Source organism: Marmota flaviventris, chromosome 7 (genome assembly GCF_047511675.1).
Source record: "Marmota flaviventris isolate mMarFla1 chromosome 7, mMarFla1.hap1, whole genome shotgun sequence".
NCBI classification, from domain to species: Eukaryota; Metazoa; Chordata; class Mammalia; order Rodentia; family Sciuridae; genus Marmota; species Marmota flaviventris.
In genome coordinates, this window is record NC_092504.1 from 38,892,855 (window position 1) to 38,915,922 (window position 23,068).

Below are 23,068 nucleotides of genomic sequence, written 5' to 3' on the forward strand. Positions count from 1 at the left end.
CTAGCATGCAATAGGCACTAAATAGATGTTTGTTGAATGAGCTGAGATAGTGATTAAAAAATAAAAATTACAAAAGAAAAAAAATAGAGGAATGTGAACACTAAAAAGGAAAGAAACAGAACAAACAGATAAATTATTTGGGAATAAGTCGATATGAATGAGCTCCTCAAATCTTAAACACAGGATTGCTACATGACCTAGCAAGTCCACTCCAGGTAAATACCCAAGAGAAATAAAGACATATTTTCATGTAAACACTGTACACAACTATTCATACTAGCTTTATTCATGAAAAATGTAGAAGCAACCCAAATGTTATTAGATTTAATAATTATCTTTCCTTTAAATTAATTTAATAATTATCTTTCCTTTAAAATGTAGAAGCAACCCAAATGTTATTAGATTTAATAATTCTTTCCTTTAAAATTATTCAAATAAAATCTATCAGATGAACAATAAACAAAATAAATAAATAAATAAAATCCATATGATGGATTATTTTTCATCAATAAAAAAGAATTGATACCTAATCCAGCAGGCTGCCTGAATTTAGAAATTCCATATTCCTCAGGACCTCTATCCTGTTACATGTCAGATCTCAGCAGAACATACAAGCCAATTTCCAAGGACATGTGTAGCAAGTCCATCAGGCAGAAAATGTTATCAGGTATTTATGTTGCCCAGAATCCCTACTGATACCTCAGAAGTTTTTCTCCTATCCTCATGACTTCAGTCTGTGCATACCCAGGCTGTGTGTTGGTTTCCATAAGCAAGTAATAGATGACTTTCTATCACAACAGGTGAGTGTTAAGATAACTCCCCAGATTTGGAATTAGAGGGGTGGATCCTCTATCTCACCATTGACCATTATTACACTGAAGTTAAAACTTCTCTTGAAGAGATAAAGGTAGACTTGTATGTTGGCCTGAGAACCTATATATTACACAAATATTGAGCTAGGCTCTGCATGGTGACTCAATAATTGGTAGAAGTTGTACAATTCCTATGTCTCTAGCCCTGTGCATTTTTATGTAACCTAATTATTTGAACAAACTTGTGATAGTTTTTGTTTTATTTAAAGAATGGAAGTGGGCACAGTGGCACATGCCTGTAATCCCAGTAGCTCAGGAGGATGGAAGGTTCAAAGTCAGCCTCAGCAACTTAGCGAGGCCCTTAGCAACTTAGCAAGACCCTGTCTGAAAGTCAAAAATAAAAAGGGCTGGGAATGTAGGTCAATGGTTAAGCATCCCTGGTACCAAAAAAAAGAATACTTTCGCTTGGTATAACATGGACAAACCTCAAAAACCTTATAATGTATCCAAGAAACAAGTCACAACAGAACACACGTTGTTTTCCATTTATGTGAAATGTTCAGCATAGGCTAATCCACAGAGACAGAAAGTAGGTTAGTGGTTGCCTGGGGCTGAGCTGGTGAAGGAGGGGTAATGGGTGATTTCTTTGGGAAATGATGGCAATGTTCTTAAAATTAGATGATGGTGACAGCACAGTTTGAAAATATACTAAACACCACTGAACTGTATACTTTAAATGGATGATTTTTGTGGTATAGTAACTGTTCTTACCATTTTCTGAAAAAAGTAAATGGACTCACACAAAAACAACAGGCTTTGCAAAGAGCCTTCGATAAAATTATAAAAGTTCACTTTCCATGCTTGTCTGTTCCCTGTTCAGTTACATCTTTAAAATCCAGGAGTAGAAATCATGCTGTATCAATCCCGTAGAACCTCAATGGCATAAATGTAGTTTCCAATTGTATTTTTTGGTGTTTGTTTTGTTCCCACTCTGGTGCTGAGTTTAGCAGAGATTCAGGAAGATAGAGAATTCATGGGAAGTGATTACAGACAGTCTGCAACTTATGCAGGTTCAACTTAGAATTTTTCTCAACTTTATGATAGTGCAAAAATGATATCATTTCACTAGAAAGCATTCTCCAATTTCTGAATGTCTAGTGAATTTTGAATTTTGATCTTCTCCTGGGCTAGCGATATACAAGAAGTTACTCTCTTGCAATGATGGGAAGCTTCAGTGAGCCACAGCTCCCAGTCAACAGTGGACACTCCACAGTTACTAAGCTATGTGTTTAGTAGACGAGGTAGATTAAATGCACTTTCGACTTAGGATATTCTCAATTTACGATGGGTTTATCAAACGTAAGTAAGGAAAGGAGTATCTATCATCTACTCTTTGGAAGCCTACAGCATAGGATGAAATCCTGGTACATCTGGCAGCTCCTTCAGTGACTATAATATCTTTTTATGAGACAGGGTCTCACCATGTTGGCCCTGGCTGGCCATGAACCCAAGGGATCCTCCTGCCCCAGCCTCCCAAGTAGCTAGAACTATAAGCACATGTGACCATGCTTGGCTTAAAACAGACATCTTTTTAGTTTAGTACTAATGATACAAAGCACACAAATGTCAATACCATAATCCATTGAAATAACTCATGTCCTAATGTCAAGATAGAACTTTTTATGAACCTTGATATTACTTCTGATTTTTCTTGGATATATCACTTCTTTAACATATGCAGATTTTATACCCATCACACTTTACAACTAACTAACTACAAAATAAAACTTCTCACAGAAGAATTCATTGGGATGTCTGATCATCTGCACCAATACCTAACATTTGAAATAAGTGTTAACAGGTCACTTACCTGCCGCATTGTGCTTGTGATATTCAATAATCTCAGGAATTGAACTAAAAGCATGCTTTTCTGCTAAGTAATACTTCTTTGGAGATGTTGTTGTTTCCTTTATGTGATAATGCCTGAAACCTGATGAACCTTCTCTATAAGGAAAATTGAAATGTGTTACAACCAAGCTGGGATAACGTAACTTCACTCTTAGATGTTTTCTATAGGTGAACCCCCAGCCTTTCTCTGTATGGCCCCTTCTATTCCTGGCATGAAGTTTATTTCTTTCTCCATGTTCTTTAGCTTTTTCTTTCACATTAACAGGTGGAAGTTCTGCAAGTGGTCACTGATAACATACTTGGTCCCTTTTATGAGATTGAGAAAGATAACATTCCCCAGCTCCATTCAACAACAATTAAAAGTCTCAAAAAAGCCATCAGCGGCTACCACTTTTTGTCCTTGCTGTTGGCATAAACTTGAGAATTTTCAGAGCACTTGCACTTCCCATTTTTTTGTTGTTGTGGTTTGATTTGGTTTGGTTTGATTTGGTACTGGTGATTGAACCCAGAGGCACTTTACCACTGCAATACATCCCCAGCCCTTTTTTAAAATTTTTTATTCTACAATAGGGTCTCGCTAAGTTGCTAAGGCTAGCCTCAAACTTGTGATTCTCCTGCCTTAGCCTCCCAAGTCACTGGGATCCAGAGTACTTGCATTTCTAATAGTAAATAAATTAGGCTTAAAAATGTACACACTCCACTTTAGATGTCTTTCTAGAATGCAGACCTTCTCTTGTTATCTCTTGATAAAAATGCTTTCAAGACAGTCCTGGACACTGACATGACCTGGCTTCGGCTTCTACCTCTCAGGTTTCTCTTCCTCCCTCTCTGGGTTTCTCCCTACAATCCAGCTACACAGGCTGTTTCAGTTCTTTGAAATTCACCATATCCTCTCCCACCTCTGGGTCTGAGTACCCTAGGTCAGAAACACTCTTTCCCTTCCCTCCAGTGTTTTCCTGCCTTACCTATGAGGTCTCAACTTGAATTGAGGACAACAGATATGTCTTAGCTCTGTAATCCCAACACCCCCGGCCCCAATATCACCTTCCTGTCACAGTGCTTCCCCCACCCAGCCTGTTCGCTTGTCTACAGTCCCCACTGAGCTAGGAAGGAAGGAGGCCAAGTCTGCGCCTACTCTGCTCACAGAGGCATGCTCATTGCTTAGCTCCGTGTACAATAATTATTTTTTTAATATTACTAAGGTTTCTATAGCCATGCGGAACAAATATACTTATGGAAAACTACGGGGTAAATTTCTGAAAATATAAAGGCAAAAATAAGTAGACTTTAGAAATAAAGTTCAAGTTTTATTTTTTCTTTACTGTTGAATGCAGAATCTTTTTTTTTTTTTTTGGAAATTAGGAATACATACAAAAATATAGGAAAATTCATATAAAACTCTACAGTAAAAATTAATTAATTAGTTAATTAATTAAATGGAGCAGGATTACTCACCCTCCAAACTTTGTATAAAGGGAGACGGTGTACAAGCCTGGTTGACTGGAGTCCCTTACCATAAAAGCACCTTCTTTATCCTAAAATAAAAGTTAAGAAATTGCTTTTTTACTCCAGTAACTAATACCAATGCCAAGAAAAAGATGCGAGAACCTGATCTTACAATTTTATGAATATTATCCTTTATTGAGAAAATGTGTTCTGGAGAAGTGCAATTTACCAGTAGGGGTCCTTGGTTTCTCCCATCCACATGGCTTTCTACCTCACAGTACTGAGCCATGAGACCAGTTAAACAAAAGCTCGCTCACAATTCCCCACGATTGCAAATTCTCACACACACTAAGGCAGACATTTCAACCAGATCATTTCTCGGAGCCCTTACAAAATTAACACACAAGGTTTTGCAGAGCCTGTAAGTCCTGGACATGTGGGAAAACAGTCATTGAAAAAATGACTTGCTCGTCACACACGCCTGTAATCCCAGGGGCTGGGGAGGCTGAGGCAGGAGGATCACAAGTTGAAAGCCAGCATCAGCAACTTAGTGAGGCCCTAAACAACTTAGCAAGACCCTGTCTCAAAATATAAAATAAAAAGAAGAGCTGGGGATGTTGCAGTCCCTGGTACAAAACAAAGAAAGAAAGGAAAGGAGTATTGCTTAACAATTAGGTTTCATTTCATACATTTTTTTCTTATTTGCTGTAAGCTTTGAATCCTGACTCAATATCATTTTCCATCCTCATAGCATTATTCCTGCAAATAACTCAGTACTCATTTATAAGAATGTACTTAAATATTCTTAATTCTCCTGGAATTTCATGTTAAATGCCAATCTTTACAAAAGGAGAAATGGAAACACAAGTAACTAAAGTGGAAAAAATTTAAAAGTCAGCAACAATTCTGAATGAATAAAGGACAAACCTTCAGCAGGTTCCAAGAGCAAGAAACAGAAGCCATGAACCTCAAGTACTCTACCACTAATACCATGTTCAATCTCTAGTATTTATGTTGCTCTAAGACGAAAAATGTGCTTAATAGTTGAAAAGTAAAATGAATTGTATTCTTTCTCTTCTAAGCCAGTATCAAACCCAGGACCTTGTGCATGCTTACTAAGCTACACTCCCTAACACCTTAAATTTTATTCTTAGAAAGACAATGGAATTAAATCAGGCCCCACAAATATATCTGATAAGAACAATTAGGAACAATAATTATGGTAGTTAATTGATAAGTAAAAACATAATAGCTACCATTTATTTATCGAAAACCTATTCTGTTTTAGCATGCCCTGATATGTAAATGCACTTAATCCAAACAGTCCTATGTGGTAGGTACTCCTGCTGTCCCCACCCAACTTCACATGTAAGGAAATGGGCATGGAAAGATGGGTAACTTGCCTCAGATGAGAAAGCTCATAAGTAGTGAACCAGGATTTAGACCCCAGACCACCTACCTACTACCACATCCCTAGAGCAGCCTCTCATCGTGGAGCCTCTAGGAAGACACATAACAATACTGCAGAAGTCCAGCCTAATGGGGCATGCCGGTATTCCAGCATCTTGACAGGCTGAGGCAGGAGGATTGCAAGTTCAAAGCCAGCCTCAACAACTTATCGAGGCCCTAAGCAACTCAGCCAGACTGTCTCTAAATAAAATATAAAAATGGGCTGAGGATATGGCTAGAGGTTGAGGGCCCCTGGCTTCAATCCCTGGTGCCAAAACAAACAATCCTGTGGGGATGGGCATGGTTAGGTGTAACCCAAATGAGCAAAGCCACCTGCCACTGTTTCTGCAGCACATACTACAGAAACAAGTGCTCAATAAAACCTTGACTGGTAACAAAAAGCAGGAGAGAAAATGAGAAAAAAAAAACTGCTTAAAAGACCTGGAACTATTACTAAATAGAATAACTAGATCATAAACGCAGGGAATTGCAGAGGTCATCTTCTAACCTAACCTTCTTATCTTATGCAAAATGTGGACTAGAAAAGCTACAGCTAAACTTAGGTCTCCTTCCTTAGCCTAGTACCATTTCGTCTAGAGAATTCTTTTAGTTCTCACATTCTTTTTAAGATGTGAGAATTTAAGCACATTTATTTCTATAGGCAAATATTTTATTAAAATGACATTTATAAAGATTCTTAATATCAATGTGAATTATTCTAAAATGAATAGCTCAAGCAAAAAAAGAAAGAAAAAATACTAAAATGCTGAAAGCAAGGTAGCAAATGATAAATCAGTATGAAAGAAAGAAAAAATTGCTCATGTACCTCCTGTTATGGGTTTATTGTATCCCCCTTCCCTGACAAAGAAGCTCCTAAGCTCCAGTATCTCAGAATGTGACCTTATTTGGAGACAAGGGTCTTTACATAGGTCACTGAGTTTAAATGGAGTATTTATGGTCAGCTCTAATTCAACATGACTGGTGTCCTTATAAAAAGAGGACATTTGGATACAGAGGCAGACATGCACAGAGGAAAGTAATTGCCATTTCCAAGCCAAGGAGAGGGGCTTAGAAGAAATGCTCACCTCACAGCCCTCAGAAAGAACCAGCCCTCCTGGGACCTTACTTTTGACTTCCAGCCTCCAGAACCATGAGACACAGTTCTGTTGTTTAAGCCCCTCAGCTCGTGGCCCTTTGTTACTGAAGCCCAGTGCGCTAACACACCAGTAATCTCTTTAAAATGATGTGGAAAAAAACCATATTTATATCATAGACATTTTAGGCTTTAGAAACAACTATGTGGGGCCACTTATTAGGGATTCATTAAAATTAAGCTGTATTGAGATCAAACCCATAAAATAAGCACAAACAACTTACCTCAGTTCTGAGGAGTTGCTCTGCCTTGCTTCTATTTGTATTTCTGCAATACCATCTGAACAGAAAAAAAAGATATACCTAAGGTCTCATATTATTTAAAATTATGTTTTTATTCTTAGTAGGATTAATTAGATAATAAAGCTCCCCAATAATAAACACAATAAGTAAAAACTAGGCAAGATATCACTCATAATCTAAATAGACAACCAGTAACATATTGATGCATATAGTTTCAGATATTTTTACCCATGTTTTTATGAAAACACACATCTATGCCTGCATTATTTTATTAAGGTGGAATCAAACTCTACTTGATACATCATAACATGAATTTGTCACATGACACCTCATAGCAATATAGTTCTATAAATCTTGATATGGATGTACCATAATTTATTTAAGGTATTCATTAGACAATATGAAAAATCATCTGCAATTTTTTGCTGTTCCAGTCATAATGAGAATGAATTTTATTTCACTGATTCAAACTTGCAGACAATGTCAATTTACATTTTTGTCTTAAATTCAAATTAAATCTTATTCTAAGCTCCCAGGACACCAACATTGCAGATTCCATCCTAAGTCATTATGATAGCTCTCTGTCAAATTTCATGAAGGTCTCAAGTGTCAACAGAAAAGAAGGAAAACCTAAGAGCACCGCCTTCTGGATTTTCCATACCTGCTGATTTCCAGAACCCTCAAGCCCTTGTGGTTGCCTAAGGATGTACTAGAAAAATCCCTGTCCTGGCCAAGTAGTCACTCCTGACCTCCCACCAAGCCTAGCCACTACCCTGTGCCATGCCCCAACGACCTGCAGATCTATGCCCCTTCTTAACCTCTGAGAAACCTTTCTCTTCATACTGTCATCTCCCACCTCATCCCTAGAGGTCCTCTCCCCTCCCTTCGTTCCCAACACAATCCCTCTATACAACTATTAGCAAATGTTCAAAATAACATGAACTGAGATCATTTGGACTTCAGTTTTAAATTTGTTCTATTAAATGATTTTTAGTTGGAAAGGAATCTTCCACCATAGTCAAATACCCTGAACTGAATGCTATGAAGTCAGCCTGATCCTCCGGCCTTTGAAATTTTCACCACTGGATCAGGTTTTCCTAAAAGAACCAGCACCTGACTGGTCCAGCAAATACCCTGAGACAAGTGAATACAAAGGCCTTCCCTGATTGAAGAAGGCAAAAATAGAAAGATAAAATACAAGACCTTTTTCTATCTGGATTCTTTTATACAGCAGCCAAACACAAATTACAATCTCAATGTGAATTGAATGATGTTGGATATTTTATTTAGAATCTGAGGTGGTGAACAAGACCTCAGAATTGTCAACATCTCATTACTGTGGCTCTCACTTTAAAAATGAGACCAAGTGGAACAAAATTGCTATTTTGATAAATCCATTTCTGAATGCAAATGAGAAATACATAAACTAGGAGAACAGAATGAATTCTGTCCCTAAAGCTTTTACACTCATATGAGAAACATTTGTCAGATGCCAAAAGCAGTCACATAAATTAGCTAAAGAAAGATAATGGGAGCTCTAATACACAATATAAACTAATAGGGTGTGAGGGATTGGAAAAATTCTATTTATCAGTAACAGAAGATCCAGTCCCATGTCTTCACAGTGAGAATAAGTGATAGGGATTCATATGCAGGACATCAGGAAAGGTAAACTGTGGCTCTCAAAGGGAGACTAGACATAAAATATTCAGAGAAAGAGGGAGGCGCCTTCCTTGTCTATTATATTCTAGCTCCTGGGAAGGAATTAAAGAAATAAGGAAAGAAAAGGGATCAGGTTCTTTGAACTCCTCTTCCAAAGGGTCATTTTTATGCATTTGGAGGTTCTCTGAAAAGGATACTTTCATCCTTGGGATATGCTATCATTTGGCTCTGAATTGCCCCCTAAAGGCCCTTGTGTAAAAGCTTAGTCCCCAGGATGGCACTGTCGGGAGGTTGTGGAACCTTTGGGAGGGGGGCCTGATGAGAGATCCTTAGGCCATGGGGGCAATGCTCTTGAAGGAAATTGTGAGACCCTGGCCCCTTCTTCTTCCTTCCTTTGCTTTCTGCTTATTATGTAAGTAGTTTTGCTCTGCCGTGTGTTCCTACCATGATGTGCTGCCTCACCACAGGCCCAAGACAATGGGTCTAATCCATCATAAACTGGAACCTCCAGAACCCATGAGCCAAAATTTAAACCTTTTATCTTTATAAAATAATTGTCTCAGACATTTTCTCAGAGTAACATGAAGCTGACTAACATAGGATATAAACTCAGATCTTTCAGTGTATATTGAAGGAAGGAGAGAGGAAGGACTGATGAACAAATAAACAGGTGAATTAACTAGTGATATTTCCTAATACCTCTCCATGGCTTATCTCACCTCTCTTACAATACCTATCCCCAAGCAAGGAGAAAAAGACCACAGGGGCTCTGCTGGGTCCATTCTGTCAGAAAGAGAGATACGCACCAATAAAATGTAAAGGAGCCTATGTGACATGAGAAGACAGAGGTGCCATCCCACATAGCTCTTTCACAAGCCTGCCACAGAGATGTGTCATTTGAGATTAACACTTTTTGCTAAAGGGACTCTGCATCTGGAAATAATGCCCAGAATGTATAGGTAACATGTCAACCTGTCCTCGGACATCAAAACGCTGATGTGAATTTTTCAAATTGGCTGGTCACCTCACAATATTCCAGAGAAATAGGACTTTGTAGCAGTGTCTGAATACAGGGAAAGAGGACATTCAATCCTTTCCGGAAAGATCACACCCTGGTCAAGCTTTTAAGGGCAGAAATGTTATTTTATTTGTATAGTCATGCATCACTTAATGACAATGAAATGTATTTTTATGCAATTTCATCACTATGTGTACGTACATAAACCTAGATGGTGCAGCTTAACACATATCTGGCTACATGCTTCAGATTATTGCTTCTAGTCTACAAACCTGTATAGCATGCTACTATACAAAAAACCAGGGTGCGGTGGTACACGCCTATAATCCCAGCAGCTCTGGAGGCTGAGGCAGGAGGATGGCGAGTTCAAAGCCAACCTCAGCAATTTAGTGAGGTGCTAAGCAACTCAGTGAGACCCTGTCTCTAAATAAAATACAAAAAAGAGCTGGGGATGTGGCTCAGTGGTTAAGTGGCCCTGGGTTCAATCCCCTGTACCAAAAAAAAAATAGACAATTATAACATAATGGTAGGTATTTGTGCATCTAAACACATCTAAACATAGAAAAGGTACAGTAAAATACTAGTAAAAAAACTTCAGCTTTATCTTAATTTTATGAAACCACTATCCAATACACAATCAATTTTAGCCAAAATGTCATTATACATCAGAAAATGTATTTAGTTTATATTTTCTACCAACTTCTAAAATTTCCTTAAGGGATCATACTGCTGAGCACTGTGACTCTTCGAAACTATTTGTCCTCATCTAGATTTACGTTACCATAAATGACATGAACAGAGGTGACAGCTTGCTGCTGTTTTTAAGGAAATGAATGATGCATGAATACATTATCTCAAAATGACCACAAGAGTGTGTGGTGTGTACAAGCTTTGCATCAAGGCCTAGCCATACACTTTGTGTGTGCTAGCCACACACTGCTAGCAGGCAGAAACAGGACAACTTCTCTGACAGTACTCAGCAGAGGTCTTAACAAGTTCAAACACACAGCCTTTCAATATTAGAGGTTACAATTTTAGAGCTCTCATTTAGGACAGTACGCAAGAAGAGGTTATCCCAGTTATTTTTACATAGCTAAGATTCCTGAATCAACCTAATGCCCCACAAGTGACTACCTGCTGTACATCCAGGTGCAATAAACTCGCTGTGTCCCAAGGCCTTGCAGAATACCTGAGACATACTAAGAATTCAGTAAACGAATTTATGACTGAGTGAAACATAATGCATCTATGAAGATATTTTCAAAGAATATTCAGTGTCAGGAGCAAATATTCACTCATACTGTTCAGAGGGGAAAAAAGATATAAAACAATATATACAGCATGAGTCTACTTTTAAAAAACAGTAAAAAGATTTTTTAAATATATACTAATGTTGACAGAGGTCAACTGTGATTTGTCTTTGAGAGCTTTTTCTTATTAACATTTTTCCTATTTCAGGGGTTTATTTTTTTCCTTTTCTTTAAAAAAAAATTTTGTTTCTATCATGTTTCTTCTGAATGAATTGACCATTCCCACCAAGATAGTGAATAGCCAAAAGATCAAAGGAAGCTATCACTCTTGGCTCCTGTTTGAAACCAATAGCTACCGCAAACATCTGTCTTGATTCAGGACCAATTATTTTCACGGTTTTTAAAATAATAGTCATATTTAAACAATAATCATATTTAAATATATAATATTTAAACAGATACTGTATTTGAACAAATCATTTTAAACAATAAGCATAATCTAACTTTTAGTTAGAAAAAGGAAACAAACTTTTTTTAAAGACTACTCTGGGAAATATTATAGCATATCCTGAATGAACAAAAGATCTATATTTCAAAATCAGCTAAGCTATAATTTGTTTAAAATCAATTCAATTATATCTGTTTGTATAACTCCATTCACACACAGAACCTTCAGGAAAAATGCCTTATAGATACTAATTCTCAGGGTTTTACCACACCAGTTGTCTGGTGTGGTAAGAATATATTGGTACCATGTTCTAAAGGTTATGAAAGAAGCCCATCAATTTTCAAAACACCTTACATAATGAAGAAAATGAAAACATTTTCTGGGTTTTCCCATTTATAAAATAAACATCTACTCACTCATATTGATCTAAGTTGTTTGATTTCTTTCCTGTTACATAATTACTTGGGATATATCCTTCACTCCTAGAAATAAGAAAAACACTGTGAGTAAACAGATATTACTTTATTGAGAGGTTATTTAAAGAAAGGAAGATAAAAGACGTTCTAAGATAGTTAAAGCATATTGCCCAAAGCTCATAAGAAAGATAAGCTCACTGCCAATAATTCAGGATATCTGTATCATTTGACACATTACAAAGTACTACCACATTTGATCCTCACAAGAGTTCTGAGGCAGGCAGGCATTACTGTCCCCATTTTCTGGTGGGAAAAGCAAGGCTTAGAAAGATTCAGATATGTTCCCAAGGTCCCAAAGCCAGCCAGCAACTAGACCAGAGCTGAAACTCTAGACTTATGATTCAATGTAGAGATCTCCAGAATGCACGATTTCTTGGGATTTTTTTTCCTCCACATTTTTTATTGATGTATTATAATAGCATATAATGTTGGGATTTGTACATGCTCTTGGGATATTTTAAAGAAACTAGAATATTCACAAAAGCAAATGTGCTAAATAAAGGCGCACACCACTCTAACACCTTGACAGTACTTATAATATAGCTTCACTGAGGTACTTGTTAAAAAGGCAAATTCCCTAGCATGAGCAAGGCCCTGGGTTCTATTCTCAGCCCCAAAAAAGAAAAAAGGCAAATACTTGAATCACACCCCAAGACAGGAATTAAGAAGGCCTACGTACTCTAATAGCCTAGGAAAAACACACCAGGAAGATTGGTAAATCAAGATGGTAAAAATGTTGGTAATTTTTTAAGTTAAGTAATGTTATTATATGTTTTTGTAGATGTTTGGAAATTTCTACAATACAGGTTGAATGTATCTTATCTGAAATGCTTGGGACCAAAAGTGTTCCAGAGTTTTCTGAATTTTAGAATATTTACATAGACTCTACCAGTTAAGCATCCATGAAACCCAGTACTCCAAAACCCAAAACCTTCAGAATATCAACAAAGTACTTTGGATTTAGGTTTTTGGATTAATGTTGCTCCAACTGCATAAAATTATGAATAAGATATCTGGTGAAGAGGAGCAGAAACTTCTTATAAAATTAAAAGGTTAAGATTCCCAAGAAAGTAATAATGCTCAACAAACTAGCACCCAGATGACCAGAAGTGCCAAGACCTGAATAGAAGAGGGGACCCTGCCTCACCCAGAGGCTACCACTGTTCCCAAAAATGAACTGAGGAACAGAGAGGAGAACAGCGGATGGGTCAAGGAGGTGAGAGCAGGTGGAAGAGAACGTACTTTCTCAGGACAGAAGACCCCTGTTCTTATCCACTGGAACTCATAATGTAAATGCATAGTATTTCAGAGGTAAGCACAGGATATAGTTCACTTAATGAAGCCCAAGAGAGACTCATCCTCTGTGTTTAACCGTATCTACTTATACGTTTAAAATGAGGTTAAAAGAATTGTTCCACTTAAATCCAACATTATCTGGTGCAAATAATGCTGGTGTGTTTTGTTTGTTTTTTGAGATGGGGTATCACTATGTTGCCCAGGCTGGTCTTAAACTCCTAGGCTCAGGTAATGCTCCTGACTCATCCTCATTAACACTGGGACTACAGGTGTATGCCATCATGCCTGACAATACTTGCTGTTTATTTCCTGCATGCATGTATGTATGTTTGTGTGTGTGTATATATGTATGTAATATATATTTATTTATTTTATACATATACATATATATGCATACATATACACAAGTACTCTCCCTTCCTATTTCTCTCTCTGATGAAGAGAGGGAGAGAGAAAGACAACTTCAAGTGACAAGAGGCTCCATTATATCATGTCTGTATATATGTACTTGTAGAGAGAGAAATTCTAAGAAATTTATGATAGATAATGCCTTAGAAAGACCTAAGATTAACTACTTAGATAATCTTAAGGATTATATATAACTATTTCTCCTAAGGTCAAAATAGTCAAATAAAACATATGGTGGATGAGAAAGAGATGAATATAATCTATTCCAACCTCTGGAAAAAAGTGATTGATCAGTTTGCATTTATTGAGTAACTACTAAGAATACACGGTGGTAATGCAAAGTAATAATGTATACTTTGACTTATGGCCAACTACAACCTCATTACATGACAGATAGAGCGCATATACTTCACTCAATACTTCACTCCTACCCACTCACTGCATGCAAGGGCCAGGGAGAGAATGCTTACCCATATTTATCTCTTGCTCTCCACCAGTGGACATCATTCTTTTCCAATATGATATACTCTTGACCTCTCTCTAATCTGAGGTCATGTGCTTCTGTTGCTTGGAAATCATACATTGCTACAACTATTTCTTCACTACTATCTTCTTCTTCAGGAGGAATTGGTGGGGGAGGCCTTCTCTGAGCAAACAAGATAACATGTGAAAGTTTAGTCTTCTATCTGAAACTGATCTTGAAATAAAACAGTAAAACACTGAAGGATTCACACATTACCAAAGAATAAGGCAGAGCCCTCTAATCGAATATGTCACCTGATAGCAACCAGAGAACCCTCCGATCTTAGATGCAGTAGATGCTACCACATCTCTTACGGGTTTCAGAATACAGGACAAGAGCAAAAACCATCTTGAAACATGGAAACAATTTTTATGTGTCAGGAATAGTTTTCCAGGGAGAGGCAAGGGTAATACGTGAGTAGAGACCAGGAGAACTAAAGGGAGACCCACCACTGAAATGGCCTGCAGTGAAGAAGGCCCACCATGGAGTCTGTTAACAGGTCTCCTCCCATTCAAAGGGATTTGTACTTCTTTATGCCCAGAATGCTCAAAGCACATGCTTAGGATCTAACAGTTTTTCTCTTTTGTTCTTAATATTGCTTCCATGAAATACAGCATAGTAACTCCCATGTTACCAGTGAGACAACAATGGTTTACACAGTCCTCCAAAGTCACTCATATCAGATTCACATCAGCCCAGTTCAGGACTGGGTCCAAAGTCCATGCTTTTCCACCATATCCAGTCTTCAAATATATGACTAAATCACTAAAATCACTCATGGATCATACTGGGGGTTCCTTGTTTTGTTGCAGGTTTTGTTTGTTTGTTTGGTTTGGTTTGGTTTGATTGTTTGTTTTTTTAACCAGGGATTGAACCCATGAACCCAGGGAAACTTAACCCCCCGAGCCACATCCCCCAGCCTTTAATTTTTTTTTTTTATTTTGAGACAGGGTCTCACTAAGTTGCTTAGGCCTTGCTAAATTGCTGGGGCTGGCCTTGAACTTGCGATCTTCCTACCTCAGCTTCCTGAGTTGCTGGGATTACAGGTGTGCGCCACTGCACCCCGCTGTCATATTGTATTCTTGAGACCAAAATTTTCTTTTAAAAAAGTCCCACACTTCTGATACAACTCTTTCAGCCAAGCTACAGACAAAATGCCAGATAAGAACAGGACTCCCAGTGATAAAATCTATACAATTAAATTGATATTATTTCACATCAAGGACAATTCAAATAAGTCATAACCTATCTGCTTCCTAGATGGTCATGGGGGAAAACCACATCACAAAACTAATATTTTTACTTATTTTAATATTTTAAAACTCATTTTATTTATTGTTAATATTCATTTTAATATTTTATTCATATTAAACATAATTAATAAGCTGCAAATCCCTCCAAAACCTAAGGACAGAAAGGCTGAAAATTTAGACGTAACTGCCCAATGCAAGAGATCACCTACCTTTTTCGTTTCTGGGGCTGGAGGTAGTGCTTTTCTTACACCTGAAAATGCCAACAACAAATATAGGTCAAAATGCTGTGTAGCAATGATCGATAAAGATATTGGTGGCTTCAAGGAAAACAGAACACACAGGCAAGGGACCTGTCCGCCCGACTAAGGGGGTGTTGCCAGTACCTCTGCCTCTGTGTCCCCACCACTGTTAAACTGGGTTCTCCATAATGTATATGCAATTTAAAAATAAACTGAATTACAGTAGTCCCCCATCTCTGTCGTTTCACTTTCCATAGTTTCAGTTTTTCTGAGTCAACCACAATACAGAATATTAAATGGAAAATTCCAGAGATAAACAACTCTTAAGTTTTTAAATCGAACCTTTCTCTGAGGAGTATGATAAAATCTCAGTCCCCACTCAGTCCCTCCCAGGACATGAATCACCCCTTTGTCCAGCACATCCACGCTGCATCCACTCCCAGCCCCGTTAATCACCGAGCAGCCTCAGTTGGTGATGTCATGGTGCTTATGTTGAACTAACCCTTACTTTACTTAATAATGGCCTCAAAGTGCTACAGCAGTGATGAGTGATGCTGGCGATCTGGATATGCCAAAGAGAGGCCGTAAAGGGCTTCCTTTAAGAAAAAGCTGACATTTCTTGAGTTAGAAGAAAAAAAATTGTATGCTGAGGTTACTAAGATCCACAATTCAATAAGATACTTTGAGAGAGAGACGACATTTGCATAACTTTTATTACACGAAATTATTCAATTTTATTATGGTTGTTGGGAACCTCTTACTGTGACTCATCTATAAATTAAACTTTATCCTAAGTGTATATGTACAGAAAAAAATCATAGCATATATAGGGTTTGATACTATCCATGATTTCAGGCATCCACCAGAGGTCTTGGGAATATCCCGGTGGATAAGAAGGAGTGTTGTAATGACAACACTATGAAATTAAGAAGGTGTGGCAGCCTGTCCCTTCCTCTGCCAGAGCTCTGCTGGCACATGACTATCCAGCTACACAGATGAGATGAAATTCTAATCAAAGAGCTCTATAGACAAATGGGGTGTGCCAATTTTAGATCTGGTCCCTAAAAGGTCTTCCCACAGGCATCCTTGGCCTCTTTACCCCTTTCTGACACCAGGAAGAGAGAGAGCACTGGAACTGGAACAACCCCAGGAATTACCTGCAGAACCACCTGCCAGCCCTGGACCAGCACCTACCTTGGGATTACACCATGAAACCGAGATGAACTTCTAGTTTAAGTCACTGCAACTTCCAGGTCTCTCTTCCTCCCCCCCCCACAACTCTGTCTCCCTCTTTTAATTGGCTCTTCTTAGTTGTACATGACAATCAAATCCATTTTTATAAAATTATATAAGCATGAGATATATCTTTTCTAATAAGGACCTCATTCTTGTAGGTGGGCACAATGGTGGGATTCACTTAGGCATTTTCATAATATGTACCCTGGAAAATTACGTTAGATTTATTCTACTGTCTTTCCTATTCTGATCCCCCACTCCCTTCCTTTTGTTCCTCTTTTTCTAATCTACTGAACTTCTCTTATTCTCCTCCCCCACTTTATTGTGGTTGAGCTTCCACGTATCAGCAAAAACATTTGACCTTTGGTTTGGGGGGATTGGCTTATTTCACTTAGCATGATAGTCTCCAGTTCCATCCATTTACCAGCAAATGTCATAAAGTCATTCTTCTTTATGGCTGAGTAAAATCCATTGTGTATATATACCACAATTTATTTATCCATTCATCTGTTGAAGGGTACCCAGGTTGGTTTCATAGCTTAGTTACTGTGAATTGTCTCCTATAAACATTGATGTGGCTGTGTCACTATAGTATGCTGATATTAAGTGTATGGATATATGCCAAGGAGCAAGATAACTGGGTCAAATGGTGGTTCCATTCCTTGTTTTTTGAGGAATCTCCATACTGCTTTCCCAGAGGGGTTACACCAATTTGCAGACCTACCAGCAATGTATGAGTGCATCTTTTTCCACCCCATCCTCACCAATATTAAACTGTTACTTGTATTCTTGATAATTCTATTCTGACTAGCAAGAGATGAAATCTCAGTGTAGTCTTAATTTGCATTTCTCTAATTGCTAAAGAGGTTGAACATTTTTTCAAATATTTGTTGTTTATTCATACCTATTCCTTTGAGAAGGGTCTGTTCAGCTCTTTTGCCCATTTGCTGATTGGGTTTTTTGGTTTTCTGGTGTTAAGCTTTTTAAGTTCTTTGTATATTCTGGAAATTAACACCCTATTTGAAGTGCGGATGTCAAAAATTTTCTCCCATTCTGTAGGCTGTCGCTTCACGTTCTTTTTTTTTTTTTTTTTTTTTTTTTTTTTAATTTTTTATTGTGGGTTGTTCAAAACATTACAAATTTCTTGACATATCATATTCCACACTTTGATTCAAGTGGGTTATGAACTCCCACCTTCACCCCATACACAGATTGCAGAATCACATCAGTTACACATCCATTGATTTACAAATTGCCATACTAGTGTCTGTTGTGCTCCACTGCCTTTCCCATCCTCCACCCTCCCCCCTCCCCACCTCTCCCCTCCCCTCCCCTCCTCTCTCTCTACCTCCTCCACTGTATAACCCTGAGGGTCTCCTTCCATTACCATGCAATTTCCCTTCTCTCTCCCTTTCCCTCCCACCTCTCATCCCTGTTAAATGTTAATCTTCTTCTCCTGTTCTTCGTCCCTACACTGTTCTTAGTTACTCTCCTTATATCAAAGAAGACATTTGGCATTTGTTTTTTAGGGATTGGCTAGCTTCACTTAGCATAATCTGCTCTAATGCCATCCATTTCCCTGTAAATTCTATGATTTTGTCATTTTTTAATGCAGAGTAATACTCCATTGTGTATAAATGCCACATTTTTTTTATCCATTCGTCTATTGAAGGGCATCTAGGTTGGTTCCACAGTCTTGCTATTGTGAACTGTGCTGCTATGAACATCGATGTAGCAGTGTCCCTGTAGCATGCTCTTTTTAGGTCTTTAGGGAATAGACCAAGAAGGGGAATAGCTGGGTCAAATGGTGGCTCCATTCCCAGCTTTCCAAGAAATCTCCATACTGCTTTCCAAATTGGCTGCACCAATCTGCAGTCCCACCAGCAATGTACAAGTGTACCCTTTTCCCCACATCCTCGCCAGCACTTGTTGTTGTTTGACTTCCTAATGGCTGACAATCTTACTGGAGTGAGATGGTATCTTAGGGTGGTTTTGATTTGCATTTCTCTGACAGCTAGAGATGTTGAGCATTTTTTCATGTACTTGTTGATTGACTGTATGTCCTCCTCTGAGAAGTGTCTGTTCAGGTCCTTGGCCCATTTGTTGATTGGGTTGTTTGTTTTCTTATTGTCTAATTTTTTGAGTTCTTTGTATACTCTGGATATTAGGGCTCTATCTGAAGTGTGAGGAGTAAAGATTTGTTCCCAGGGTGTAGGCTCCCTATTTACCTCTCTTATTGTTTCTTTTGCTGAGAAAAAACTTTTTAGTTTGAGTAAGTCCCATTTGTTGATTCTAGTTATTAACTTTTGTGCTATGGGTGTCCTATTGAGGAATTTGGAGCCCGACCCCACCGACTGTAGATCGTAGCCAACTTTTTCTTCTATCAGACGGCGCGTCTCTGATTTGATATCAAGCTCCTTGATCCATTTTGAATTCACTTTTGTGCATGGCGAGAGAAAGGGATTCAGTTTCATTTTGTTGCATATGGATTTCCAGTTTTCCCAGCACCATTTGTTGAAGATGCTATCCTTCCTCCATTGCATGCTTTTAGCCCCTTTATCAAATATAAGATAGTTGTAGTTTTGTGGATTGGTTTCTGTGTCCTCTATTCTGTACCATTGGTCCACCCGCCTGTTTTGGTACCAGTACCATGCTGTTTTTGTTACTATTGCTCTGTAGTATAGTTTGAAGTCTGGTATCGCTATACCGCCTGATTCACACTTCCTGCTTAGCATTGTTTTTGCTATTCTGGGTCTTTTATTTTTCCATATGAATTTCATGATTGCTTTCTCTATTTCTACAAGAAATGCCGATGGGATTTTGATTGGCATTGCATTAAACCTATAGAGAACTTTTGGTAATATCGCCATTTTGATGATGTTAGTTCTGCCTATCCATGAACAGGGTATATTTTTCCATCTTCTAAGATCTTCTTCTATTTCTCTCTTTAGGGTTCTGTAGTTTTCATTGTATAAGTCTTTCACCTCTTTTGTTAGGTTGATTCCCAAGTATTTTATTTTTTTTGAAGATATTTTGAATGGAGTGGTTGTCCTCATTTCCAATTCAGAGGATTTGTCGCTGATATACAGGAATGCCTTTGATTTATGTGTGTTGATTTTATATCCTGCCACTTTGCTGAATTCATTTATTAGCTCTAATAGTTTCTTTGTAGAGCCTTTTGGGTCTGCTAGGTATAGAATCATATCATCTGCAAATAGTGATAATTTAAGTTCTTCTTTTCCTATTTTTATGCCTTTAATTTCTTTCGTCTGTCTAATTGCTCTGGCCAGTGTTTCGAGAACTATGTTGAACAGAAGTGGAGAGAGAGGGCATCCCTGTCTAGTTCCAGATTTTAGAGGGAATGCCTTCAGTTTTTCTCCATTCAGAATGATGCTAGCCTGAGGCTTAGCATAGATTGCTTTTACAATATTGAGGTATGTTCCTGTTATCCCTAGTTTTTCTAGAGTTTTGAACATAAAGGGATGCTGTACTTTGTCAAATGCTTTTTCCGCGTCTATCGAGATGATCATATGGTTCTTATTTTTAAGTCTATTGATGTGGTGAATAACATTTATTGATTTCCGTATATTGAACCAGCCTTGCATCCCAGGGATGAATCCTACTTGATCATGGTGTACAGTTTTTTTGATATGTTTTTGTATCCGATTCGCCAGAATTTTATTGAGGATTTTTGCATCTAGGTTCATTAGAGATATTGGTCTGTAGTTTTCTTTCTTTGAAGTGTCTTTGTCTGGTTTAGGTATCAGGGTGATGTTGGCCTCATAGAATGAATTTGGAAGTTCTCCCTCCTTTTCTATTTCCTGAAGTAGCTTGAAAAGTATTGGTATTAGTTCTTCTTTAAAGGTTTTGTAAAATTCTGCTGTATACCCATCTGGACCTGGGCTTTTCTTAGTTGGTAGTCTTTTTATGGTTTCTTCTATTTCCTCAATTGATATTGGTCTGTTTAGGTTTTCTATATCCTCCTGACTCAATCTGGGCAGATCATATGACTTAAGAAATTTATCTATGCCTTCACGATCTTCTAATTTATTGGAGTATAAGGATTCAAAATAGTTTTTGATTATCTTCTGTATTTCTGAAGTGTCTGTTGTGATATTGCCTTTTTCATCCCGTATGCTAGTAATTTGAGTTCTCTCTCTTCTTCTCTTCGCTAGCATCGCTAAGGGTCTGTCGATTTTGTTTATTTTTTCAAAGAACCAACTTTTAGTTTTGTCAATTTTTTCAATTGTTTCTTTTGTTTCGATTTCATTAATTTCAGCTCTGATTTTAATTATTTCTTGCCTTCTACTTCTTTTGCTGTTGTTTTGCTCTTCATTTTCCAGGATTTTGAGATGAAGTATGAGATCATTTATTTGTTGGTTTTTTCTTTTTTTAAGGAATGAACTCCAAGCAATGAATTTTCCTCTTAGAACTGCTTTCAATGTGTCCCATAGATTCCGATATGTTGTGTCTGTGTTTTCATTTATCTCTAAGAATTTTTTGATTTCCTTCTTGATGTCTTCTATAACCCATTGATCGTTCAGTAACCTATTGTTCATTCTCCAAGTGATGTATGCTTTTTCCTTCCTTCTTTTATCGTTGATTTTCAGTTTCATTCCATTATGATCAGATAAGATGCATGGTATTATCTCTACTCCTTTATATTGTCTAAGAGTTGCCCTGTGACATAATATATGATCTATTTTTGAGAAGGATCCATGTGCTGCTGAGAAAAAAGTGTAACTGCTTGATGTTGGGTGGTATATTCTATATATGTCAATTAGGTCTAGGTTATTAATAGTGTTATTGAGTTCTATAGTTTCCTTATTCAACTTTTGTTTGGAAGATCTGTCCAGTGGCGAGAGAGGTGTGTTGAAGTCTCCCATGATTATGGTATGGTGGTCTATTAGACTCTTGAACTTGAGAAGAGTTTGTTTGACGAATATAGCTGCACCATTGTTTGGGGCATAAATATTTATGATTGTTATGTCTTGTTGGTGTATGGTTCCCTTAAGCAGTATGTAGTGTCCCTCTTTATCTCTTTTGATTAACTTTGGCTTGAAATCTATTTTATTTGATATGAGTATGGACACTCCTGCTTGTTTCCGAAGTCCATATGAGTGATATGATTTTTCCCAACCTTTCACCTTCAGCCTATGTATGTCCTTTCCTATCAAATGCGTCTCCTGTAGGCAGCATATTGTTGGGTCTTGTTTTGTGATCCATTCTACTAGCCTGTGTCTCTTAATTGGTGAGTTTAAGCCATTAACATTTAGGGTTATTATTGAGATATGGGTTGTTCTTCCAGCCATATTTGTTTATTTCTGTTACTAAACATGGTTTGTTTTCCTCTTTGATTATCCCCCCCCCTTTACTGTCCTACCTCCCACTGTTGGTTTTCATTGTTATTTTCCATTTCCTCTTCCTGTAATGCTTTGGCGAGGATGTTTTGAAGAGATGGTTTTCTAGCTGCGAATTCTTTAAACTTTTGTTTATCGTGGAAGGTTTTAATTTCATCCTCCATCCTGAAGCTTAATTTCGCTGGATACACAATTCTTGGTTGGAACCCATTTTCTTTCAGTGTTTGAAATATGTTATTCCAGGATCTTCTAGCTTTCAGAGTCTGTGTTGACAGATCAGCTGTTATCCTGATTGGCTTACCCCTAAATGTAATCTGCTTCCTTTCTCTTGTAGCTTTTAAAATTCTCTCCTTATTCTGTATGTTGGGCATCTTCATTATAATGTGTCTAGGTGTGGATCTCTTATGATTTTGCACATTCGGCGTCCTGTAGGCTTCTAGGATTTGGGATTCTGTCTCATTCTTCAAGTCTGGGAAGTTTTCTTGTATTATTTCATTGAATAGACTTCTCATTCCTTTGGTTTGGAGCTCTGTACCTTCCTGTATCCCAATGACTCTTAAATTTGGTCTCTTAATGTTATCCCATATTTCTTGGATGTTCTGCTCATGGTTTCTTAACAGTCTTGCTGAGCTGTCTATGTTCTTTTCCAGTTGAAATACTTTGTCTTCATTGTCTGATGTTCTATCTTCTAAGTGTTCTACTCTGCTGGTAGTATTCTCCATTGAGTTTTTAAGTTGGTTTATTGCTTCCTGCATTTCTAGGATTTCTGTTTGTTTGTTTTTTATAACCTCTATCTCCCTGTATAGTTGATCCTTTGCTTCCTGGATTTGTTTGCGTAATTCGTTGTCGAAGTGATCTTTCATTGTCTGATTTTGCTGTTTAATGTCTT

At 37.7% G+C, this 23,068-nt stretch overlaps 1 protein-coding gene and 1 non-coding gene across 3 annotated transcripts in view; both read right to left on the reverse strand.

The window, feature by feature from the left end:
* Positions 1-23,068, reverse strand: part of Tec (tec protein tyrosine kinase) — a 113,872-nt gene that overhangs the window by 8,408 nt on the left and 82,396 nt on the right. For both annotated transcript variants that reach the window (XM_071614263.1, XM_027938416.2), the window contains 6 exons: positions 15,554-15,594; positions 14,039-14,214; positions 11,805-11,870; positions 6,993-7,047; positions 4,176-4,255; positions 2,683-2,816 (listed from right to left, as the gene is read on the reverse strand). In XM_071614263.1, coding sequence (XP_071470364.1) covers positions 2,683-2,816; positions 4,176-4,255; positions 6,993-7,047; positions 11,805-11,870; positions 14,039-14,214; positions 15,554-15,594 — 552 coding nt within the window. The remainder of the gene's footprint in view (positions 1-2,682; positions 2,817-4,175; positions 4,256-6,992; positions 7,048-11,804; positions 11,871-14,038; positions 14,215-15,553; positions 15,595-23,068) is intronic.
* On the reverse strand, positions 11,193-11,325 carry LOC114100807 (small nucleolar RNA SNORA2/SNORA34 family). The gene has a single exon (XR_003584141.2). It is a non-coding gene; the product is annotated as a small nucleolar RNA SNORA2/SNORA34 family (small nucleolar RNA).